The sequence below is a fragment of the Hyperolius riggenbachi genome, chromosome 2 (assembly GCF_040937935.1).
Source record: "Hyperolius riggenbachi isolate aHypRig1 chromosome 2, aHypRig1.pri, whole genome shotgun sequence".
Classification (NCBI taxonomy): Eukaryota; Metazoa; Chordata; class Amphibia; order Anura; family Hyperoliidae; genus Hyperolius; species Hyperolius riggenbachi.
The window spans coordinates 413494857-413505271 of record NC_090647.1 but is presented as its reverse complement, the minus strand read 5'-3'; the positions used below and the strand labels follow the sequence as shown (position 1 = coordinate 413505271).

General features: G+C 45.2%; 1 protein-coding gene across 1 annotated transcript; it reads right to left on the bottom strand.

The window, feature by feature from the left end:
• Positions 1 to 2285: 2285 nt before the first annotated feature.
• LOC137545173 (uncharacterized) lies at positions 2286 to 8775 on the bottom strand. Its single transcript, XM_068266285.1, has 2 exons — positions 2611 to 8775; positions 2286 to 2371 (listed from the first exon to the last, which is right to left on the bottom strand). Exon 1 carries the CDS (start codon positions 8773 to 8775, stop codon positions 2902 to 2904), a length of 5874 nt encoding a protein of 1957 aa, XP_068122386.1. The 3' UTR covers positions 2286 to 2371; positions 2611 to 2901.
• Positions 8776 to 10415: the final 1640 nt, after the last annotated feature.

Here is a 10415-nt window from a genome sequence, read left to right as displayed (position 1 = left end):
AAAATTGCCGCTATTGCATACTTTTATTAAGCGTACGCTATCACGGCAATTTTTACATGATTTTAATGGAAGTGAATGGGAGCAATTTTTAACAAGCACTCAGCAAGTGCTAATCAAACACAAGTGCTCACAAAACCGCCTATAATGTGGATCCGGCCTAAAACAGTGCACATTCAGTGCCTTCCAATGGTAATGAGCAGACAAAGACACCTGGCAGAATTGCATGAGTTTTCCTCATAGCACATAGTGGAAAATGCATCATATGCGATTCTGCCTAGTGTGTTCCTACCCTAAGGCCTCTTTTCCACAAGCAGTTGATAGGCAGAGAAATGCCTCTCAAACTCTCACAATTGCTTGCTGCTGTATGGTAACTCTTTATTGCTGCCTGATAACTGCTCACTGATGCCTGGTAACAGCTTGCTGAGCACACGGTTCAAGGAAACATCCATATCCCTCTTAGTTAAGGTTTTGTAAAGTCCGCTGTGCCTTGGCAGCGGCAGGATGCCGAGACTTGGGTTGCAGTTCCGACTTCCGGATCTTGGCAAGCCGCAGACGTCAGTGGAATGCAGAGGGCTTCTCAGATCTTATTGGATAGGCGGAAGACGCATTCCCAGTACCCGCAGATGTAAGCAGTAACTCTGACGTTCATGTTGCATGTCAGCTTTTCCAGCTGACACGCTGGATTGCTATTGGTTTATTTTCAATTCTGCTTTTGTTGATTGGTTAGTTCTAGTATTTAAACCTGGTGAGCACCCCCAGTCATCGCCCGTCATAGTATTAGCTTTGGCAGGGCCGGTTTAAGCAACAATGGGGCCCCAGGGCAAAATAAACCTGGGGGGCCCCCCAACAGATACCCCGGAACAAAAATTGACATGAAGGGACCTTATTTGCAGCTGGTATAGTCAGGGTGTGAAGCCCCAATCGGTCGGAGCTCAACATTCTGGCTATCCCAGCCTGCATGGGGGACAAGGGGTTAAAAAGTTTCAGGAAGGGGGACCCCACAATTTTTTTTAAAAAAATTCCCACACTCTAAACATAAAAAAAAAAAATTGGGAAAATAGGAAAAAATGCCAGGGATCTTCATACAGCCATATTGCGGCTGTATAGCGATCCCTGGCCAAAGCGCTGCGGCTGTGTATGGACCCCCTGGAAACCCCCGTCAGGAAATGTATTGCTCTTTCTTTTGATACATGTAAAATTACACTACCGTTAGGTTTGCTACTAAAAGTGACATTTACCGCATTTAAAAGTATACTTTTTTCCTTCGAAACTTTAAAATCGATTTTCTCAAAAACTATATGGTCTTTTTGAAAAATTGTTTTTTCTTCTTATTCCCAATGATCTCCTTAATATATCCCGCAAATTTAGGGTTTCTAGCATTTAAGGTGTATTTGCTATTAACCATTAAAATCGGCGGGTTTTTAAATGTGTATTTTTTTTCCTTTGAAACTTTAAAATTGATTTTCTCAAAAACTATAAGGTTTTTTTGAAAAGGCGTTGGTGGAGGGTAGATCCAGAAGGGCTAAGGCGAGGCGTTAGACTAAAGAATGTCCGACATCACCATGAGATCGCTGGTGCGTCCTGTCCTTGCCTGCGTGGACATGGGAGGAGGATTACTGGCAGTGGTACCTTTATTCCATTGTGCTGTGACTTCACCCTTAAACGCACTGTAAAGCATAGTTGCCAACTTGTTCTGCAAGTGCTGCATCCTTTCTGCCTTCAGGGGAGTTGGTAACATGTCAGCCACTTTGTGCCTATACCGAGGGTCTAGTAGCGTGGCCACCCAGTACAGCTCATTCCCCTTGAGTTATTTTATACGGGGGTCCCCCAACCCTGGACAGCATGAAAGAAGCCATCTGCACAAAGTTGGATGCAGACGTACAATCCATCTCCTCTTGCTCTTCCTCAGTGACGTCAGGTAAGTCCTCCTCCTCCCCCCAGCCACGAACAATACCATGGGAACGTTGAGCAGCACAAGCCCCCTGTGACGCCTGCTGCGGTTGTTCTTTCATTTTGTTGCCTCATTCATTTTGATAAAGGTGAGGTACTGTTTTGCCTCACGGGAAGGGTTTTTAAACCGTCTAACTTCGTCACCACCATAGTGGGTAAAATCAATTGCAGCAAAACACGAGGAAAAGTTCAATAACAATATTTATTGAGCTACAATCCTGTTATAATAATTATCTAGGCTTGCAGAATCACAGTTTAAGGGTTAGTAATTATTAGTAAGCATTGTCCTGTCCTCACTACCACGTGTACCCCTGGGGCGTGTATGGAGCTTAGCAGGCAGATAAACACCCTCCTACTACTCAATAAATTGAGACCAGGTATGATCTGTAGCTTTAATGAGCTGAAGTAAGTTGGTGTGAAACTGTGAACAAATAACAGAAATGATGCAATAAGTACATGAACTGCATATAAACATATCACATATCAGCATACAGTAGATAGACTAGTGCACACAGCAACATGGCTGCATGGATAGCTGACTAGGCCTCACTATACAGAAAACAACTAACTAGTTGTCTACACAGAAATACACATACTGCATGCCTACAGCTAGTAATAATCATGCAGATTCATAAAAAACAACTAGAAAGAATGTCTTACCGGCTATGCAGCCTTTAGTGGAAGCACGGAGAAGATTCCTCAGCAGAGAGCATGTGAAAATGGCAGCTTCTAGAAGGCTACTCCCTTCTTGTCTGGTGCATGAGGTCACAGAGGAGGAGGAGTAACAGAAAGGCTGAACTTAACTGAGAACAATGTAATGCAGTGGTCAATAGGTGGCGCTGTCCTACCTCATTCTAACACAGGATAAATCCTGTATGGATTAGCACACATTTCACTGAAAGATGTCTGCAAGACATGACACTCCCCGTCTGGTATCAACAGATACCACTATCATTCAGTAGGGGATAATAAGAGAATGAGTTCACACACTGGTCTGAGAAACAACTTGGTCTCTTGCTGTCTGCAGACCTTTACTTCTACTTTGCGGACATTTCCATCCTCACTTGGTAACGTCTTGGTGACAAGTCCTAGAGGCCACTCATTTCTCTGCAATTGGCAGTCTTTTAGAAGAACAACATCGCCGGGTTTCAGGTTGGGCCTTACAGTCTGCCACTTGTTCCGTGGTTGCAAAGTAGAGATGTATTGTTTCTTCCATCTGTCCCAAAATGTGTCAGCAAGGCACTGCACTTGTTTCCATTGACGTTTGTACATGTCTTTAGTGCTGAACTCACCAGGAGGAGGACTCACTTTGCCAGTCTTTTGGGTAAGGAGGGTTGCAGGAGTGAGAAGGAATGGTTCTTCTGGATCACTAAGAACTGGAGTCAGAGGTCTAGCATTGATGATAGCTGTGACTTCAGCCATGAAGGTTACCAGGCTCTCGTGAGTGAGCCTTGCAGTTCCTACTTGTAGAAAGATGGAATCCAAGATTCTTCGGGCTATGCCGATCATCCTCTCCCAAGCTCCACCCATGTGAGAGGAGTGAGGTGGGTTGAAAGTCCAAGTGCAGTCCTGATCACTCAGGTATCTTTCCACAATCTTGGCATCAACATTGGAAAAGATCTGTAGTTCTTTAGCAGCTCCAATGAAATTGGTGCCTCTGTCAGATCGAATATGCTTCACAGGACCTCTGATTGCAATAAACCGTCTAAGGGCGTTGATAAAGCTTGAAGTATCCATAGATTCGATGACTTCAATGTGAACAGCTCTGATGGTCATACAGGTGAATATGACTGCCCAGCGTTTACTGTTTGCTTGACCTCCTCTAGTTTGACGTGCTGTGACGGACCAAGGCCCAAATACGTCAAGTCCAACATTGGTGAAAGGAGGATCCATACTGAGCCTATCAGCAGGCAGATTAGCCATCTTCTGTGTTTGTAGCATACCACGAAGTTTACGGCATGTGATGCAACTGAAGATGATGCTACTCACACATCTCTTTGCCCCAACTATCCACAATCCAGCAGTATGTAAAGCTCCTTCTGTAAACAGTCTTCCTTGGTGCTTGACTTGGATGTGGTAGTGTTGTACAATCAATCTTGTAACATGATGATGACCGGGAATTATCAGAGGATTCCTTTCATCAGGCTCTAGACTTGCTTGCTTAAGACGACCTCCTACTCTCAGTAGACCGTACTTGTCAAGGAATGGGTCAAGTTTCTTTAAAGAGCTGTCTTTAGGGATAGACTTGCTGTTAGTGATACAGGCAATCTCTTTGGTGTAGATTTCCTGCTGTACAGTGCGAATGATGAAGTTCTTGGAGTGCTGGAGTTCTGCTATGGTGTATACCTCTTGACAGTGGTGCCAACCTTTGCACTTCTTAGCATCATTCGAATTGGTTCTTTGAAAAGATCGGGCTATGTGAGCTAGACAGGTAATGGCTCTAACAAGTGATTTCCAGGTAGAGAATCTCTTGAAGCGATGAGATTCAAAGGACTTGAAGAGTGTCACTGTGTGAAGTGCAGACACTTGTGGACGGATCTCAGTGTCTGAGTCTTCATCCACTAGTTCAAACATGTTGTTCTGGTGAACTGCTGGAGTGGAATTACACAAGAATGCAGGACCTGTGAACCAAGTTGTATTCTTGAGATGACTTGCTGCAACAGCTCTGGTAGCGTGGTCCGCAGGATTGTTGTCAGTGGACACATAATGCCACTGTTCTGGACTGGTGGATTTCCTAATCCGCAGCACCCTGTTGTTGACATAAACATAGAATCGTCTGGACTCGTTGTAGATGTAGCCTAAGACTACTTTGCTGTCTGTGTAGAATTCAGCCTTTTTAAGGTCAATGTCAATCTCAGATGTGATTAGCTCAGCCATTTCAACAGCTAGGACTGCTGCACAAAGTTCAAGTCTGGGTATCGTGTGCTCAGGCTGTGGTGCAAGTTTTGCTTTGCCCATAACAAAGCCAATGTGGCATTGTCCTTTAATGTCTATGGTTCTAAGATAAGCGACAGCAGATATGGCTTTAACTGAAGCATCAGAAAATACACAAAGTGTATGATCTTGGACGTCTGTAGATGGCACAGGAGCATATGTGCGTGCAACTTTAAGGCTAGACAGAGCTGCTAGAGAGTTTCTCCATTCCACCCACAGATTCTTCTTGTCAGGAGGCAATGGAACATCCCAGTCAGTAGTTTCACGGGTTAAATCTCTGAGCAAGGCCTTACCCTGGATAGTGACAGGAGCCGCAAATCCCAAAGGGTCATATAGGCTGTTGATTGCAGATAGGACACCTCTGCGAGTAAAAGGTTTTTCTTCCTTGCTAACTTGAAAGGTGAAGGTGTCAGATTTTAAGTCCCAGAGAAGTCCAAGGCTACGTTGGACTGGTAAAGTTTCTGACCCCAGATCCAAGTCCCTTAGGTCATTAGAATGATCTTCAGAAGGGAAGGCTTCCATAACTTCTTTGCTGTTTGAAGCAATCTTGTGAAGTCTCAAGTTGGAGCAGGCAAGCATGTCTTGGGCTCTTTTGAGGAGACTGATTGCAGAGTCATTAGAAGGTAATGATTTCAAACAGTCATCTACATAGAAGTCTCTTTCTACAAACTGTCTTGTGTCCGACCCATATTCTCTCTCTCCTTCTTGAGCAGAACGTCTGAGTCCATAGATAGCAACTGCAGGTGAGGGGCTGTTCCCAAAGATGTGTACTCTCATGCGGTACTCTATGATGTCCTCTGAAGGGTCATTGTCTTTAAACCAGAGGAATCTGAGGAAGTTTCTATCCTTCTCCTTAACAAGGAAGCAATGAAACATCTGTTGGATGTCGGCAATCAGAGCGACAGTGTCCTTGCGGAAACGGAGAAGTACCCCCAGTAGCTTGTTATTCAGGTCAGGGCCTGTCAGCAGCACATCGTTTAGGGAGATGCCTTCAAATTTGGCGCTAGAGTCAAACACTACTCTGATCTGACCTGGCTTCTTTGGATGATATACTCCAAAAATTGGCAGGTACCAGCATTCTTCAGGACCTTTAAGGGGTGGGGCAATCTCTGCATGATTGTTCTCAAATATTTTCTGCATGAAAGAAAAGAAGTGTTCTCTCATTTCTGGCTTTCTTTGGAAGTTACGTCTGAGAGAAGAGAAACGTTTAAGCACTTGTACTTTGTTGTTAGGTAGGCGTCTTCTCTGAGTTCTGAAAGGAAGGGGTGCAACCCAACTGTTAGTGCTGTCCTTCACAAAGTCTCGTTCCATTATTTCCAAGAACTGCTTGTCTTCAATAGATAATGCTACCCGATTATCATCTTTTGACCTCTGGAAGACTCTGCATCCTAAGTGGTCTTGGTCACTGTCACAGGCATCATTGTCACTAGAGACATCTGTGAAGGGACAAGGTAGATGGGAGGCACATGGTAGCTCCTTTATGAGAAAGTTGTTGACACATGGTTGGAAAAGTGAGGGGCGCCCACTTGCTAGTGTGCTTGTGAACATACTATGAACTGTATCTGGCTTGTGCACACGCCCTAGGCAGACCTCTCCTATTATGACCCATCCTAGGTCTAGCTTCTGAGCATAAGGAGCATCATGGGAACCATCTATTTGTTTTCTCACTTTATGGATTCGTAGGATATCCCTCCCGAGTAGCAAGATTATCTTAGCCTGTGGATCAAGTTCTGGGATCAGGTGGGCTATACGCTTCAAGTGTGCATGATGTAATGCGACATCTGGAGTAGGAATTTCAGATCTATGATCAGGAATCTGGTTGCACTCTATTAGAGTTGGTAAGGGCAAGCAGATGCTTCCATCTATAGCTTCGATCTGGAAGCCAGATGCTCTTCTCCCCGCCGTCTCCACAATTCCTGCACAAGTCCTTAGTGAGTATGGAGAGCTGGGGCCTTTAACATTGAATATATCAAAGAAGGTTGGGTGGGCTAGAGACCCATTGCTTTGATCATCTAGAATGGCATACATTTTGACTGCTTTGTCCCTTTGTTCTGCTGGGTAGACTCGGACTAGACACATTTTGGAGCAGGATCTTCCACCTGTGGTTCCTTTGCAGACCTCTGTGCACTGTGGAGTGACCTCTAATGTAACTGTAGGAGTGTCACCCTCCTCCCCGCCATGCTCGGTTGTGCTGTGAGTATGTTGTAAAGTCCATGGAGCTGGTCCAGGATGTAGTGCTGTGTTGTGATCTGTGCTATCACATTCTTTACAATTTTCACTAACCTTGCAGTTCTTGGCAAAGTGAGTGGTGGATGAGCAGCACTTGTAACAGATGCTATTCTCTCTAAGAAAGGCTTTACGTTCCTCAATGGGTTTCTCTCTAAACCCCCTACATTTCAGCAGAGAATGTGGCCTTCTGTGTATAGGACACTGCTTACCAGGGTCTCTAACTTTGTTTGCTGCCTGGGAGGAGCCAGCAAACCTGTGGGGAGAGTCTGGGGAAGACAGTTCAGTCTTGTGAACTGCCACTGAAGCTTTGTGTGAAGGAAGACCTGGAACAGAAGTACATGTTAGTGCAAAATCAAAACTAGGATCATTTCTTATCTTAGCCTGATCATGTATAAAGTCTACAAACACAGAAAATGGAGGAAATGAAACATGGTATTTTTTCTTATAGTTAGAACCACATTTAACCCACTCATTTTGTAAGCCAGGGGTTAACTTTTGTACTATGAGGTTAACACCTCTGGCAGTGTCAAAATATGCAAGGCCTGACAGATCACCTTCAGATTTGGCTACCTGAAGTTCCATTAACAAGTCACTAAGTTCCCTGAGTTTCTGCAAGCCTTTGGAAGCTATTTTAGGGAAATCTTCTATCCTTTTAAACAAAGAGTTTTCTATAGCCTCCACTGAACCATAACATTCATCAAGTCTGTCCCAAACCATTTTTAGTCCAGCTGCTGGGTTTCTTATGTTAATGGACCTGATTCTTTTTACATGCTCAGCAGATGCAGTCCCTAGCCACTTAGCTAAGAGGTCCATCTCCTCACTAGGGGACAGTTCAACATCTTTAAATGTGTTCTTAAAGGAGGACCGCCAGGCCCTATAACTCTCAGGGTGATCATCAAACTTCACAAGTCCCTTGGCAACCAGCTCACGCCGTGTGAGGAACTTAACAATGTCCATGCTGGTTTGAGCAGGAGCAGGGAAAGATGGTGGTGTGTTGCCATAGTGAGAAAGTGGTGTGTAATCATACCTGTCAGTAGTCTCTCGTTTTGGTCGAAATGTCTCATACCTATTTGGCGTGTAAGGAGAAGTTCCTGGAACGTTATGTGCCGGTTGAAGTTCCGGACGTGGTGGCAGGTGCTCTGAAATCAGTTCATTTTCTATATTGACTTCTGGCTTGCTGGCTGGAGGCTTATTCTGGTTTTCTGTCTGGGCTGTGAATTGAGTTTGATGAGATCTGTCGATGAGGTCCCGTTGAGCATCTTCCATTGACAGGAAAGAGTCGATCATTCTGGAATGTCGATGGACATAATCTGAAGTGCGCTGCAGGGGATCCTGATGGGCGAGATCAAGGCTGGCTGGCCTGCTGTGTCTTTCGTCGTCTGGGTGGATGAGTGCTTCTAAGGCTTCTGCTTTGGCAATAGCTGCAGCAGCTTCCCTCTGTGCTGAGAGCTTCTCTAGTGCTGCTTGCTGTTTTGCCCTTTCAGTTTCAAGTGTCGCTTGTTGCAGCTTTAGCTGCATCTCTTGCTCTGCGAAGGCAGCACGTGCTTTTGCAGCTTCAGCTTCTGCGCGAGCAATGGCGGCCGCATTGCTGACTGATGAGGATCTTGTAGAGCGACTGACTTTAGACCTTGTCTTGTAAGAAGAAGTTTGGCTTTCTGACATGATGCTGCTGTTAAGGATCTTGACTGTGTAGAGACTGCTGCGTACTGATATGCACGTAGCTGCGTGGTAGTATAGCTGTCTCTGTAGTCAGTATCTTATTTTCCACTCACTGGGTAGCAGCGTTTCACTGGCTGAGAAGCTAGCCGGTCTGGTTCCACTCGCGGGTAGCAGCCGTTTCACTGGCTGAGAAGCTAGCCGGTCTGGTTCCACTCGCGGGTAGCAGCCGTTTCACTGTCCTGTCCTCACTACCACGTGTACCCCTGGGGCGTGTATGGAGCTTAGCAGGCAGATAAACACCCTCCTACTACTCAATAAATTGAGACCAGGTATGATCTGTAGCTTTAATGAGCTGAAGTAAGTTGGTGTGAAACTGTGAACAAATAACAGAAATGATGCAATAAGTACATGAACTGCATATAAACATATCACATATCAGCATACAGTAGATAGACTAGTGCACACAGCAACATGGCTGCATGGATAGCTGACTAGGCCTCACTATACAGAAAACAACTAACTAGTTGTCTACACAGAAATACACATACTGCATGCCTACAGCTAGTAATAATCATGCAGATTCATAAAAAACAACTAGAAAGAATGTCTTACCGGCTATGCAGCCTTTAGTGGAAGCACGGAGAAGATTCCTCAGCAGAGAGCATGTGAAAATGGCAGCTTCTAGAAGGCTACTCCCTTCTTGTCTGGTGCATGAGGTCACAGAGGAGGAGGAGTAACAGAAAGGCTGAACTTAACTGAGAACAATGTAATGCAGTGGTCAATAGGTGGCGCTGTCCTACCTCATTCTAACACAGGATAAATCCTGTATGGATTAGCACACATTTCACTGAAAGATGTCTGCAAGACATGACAAGCATGCATCAACCTTTCTTTACCAAGTGTTGTAGCAATTTCACCCAAGGAAGAGGGGACTCCGTCAATCCTCCGTAGGGAAAACACCTGGCGACACAATCCATCATGTCTGTTGGTCTCAGCAAAAAGTCCCGGAGTCCAGGCGTTTTCCCAACCCAATTATACTCCCTAAACCATAACACACGCAAGCGCATATTCGGTCGCTGTCGTAAGCACGTGATCACAGTACAAATCTATGATATCTGCTTTTGAGCAATACAACACAGCCGATGTGGACTCCTCGTGCTCACTGAATGTGAAAACAATGGCTTACTTACTACGCCTGGGTATTTCATGGACCATTATCCCACAACTGCCCGCTCAAACTGGCTGTAGCAGGATTCAGGAATGCATCAACAATCTTCACTGAACCCAAATAGCATCCAGGACATCTGGAATTGAACTCCGATAACACCAAGGTACTGAACTCCAGTATCCAGCAGCAAAGACATATGAGAGTGAACACTAAACAGACATACATACGACATTCATGTCACTTGTGTATCTCAGGTACTAAACACTTTTGTGACTTAGGCAACTTCTCTTCTCAGTGACAATGCCTCCAGCTGCGCTGAAGGTCCTTTCTGACAGGACGCTTGAGGCAGGGCAAGACAGACGTTGGATGGCAAATTGGGACAGCTCTGGCCACAGGTCAAGCCTGCGCACCCAGTAGTCCAAGGGTTCATCGCTGCTCACACACTTAAGGCCAGGTAGTCAGCTACCTGCCGGGC

What these genes read in the sequence shown, in the direction of transcription:
- LOC137545173 (XM_068266285.1), bottom strand. Translation starts at nt 8,775, where the DNA reads ATGTCAGAAAGCCAAACTTCTTCTTACAAGACAAGGTCTAAAGTCAGT.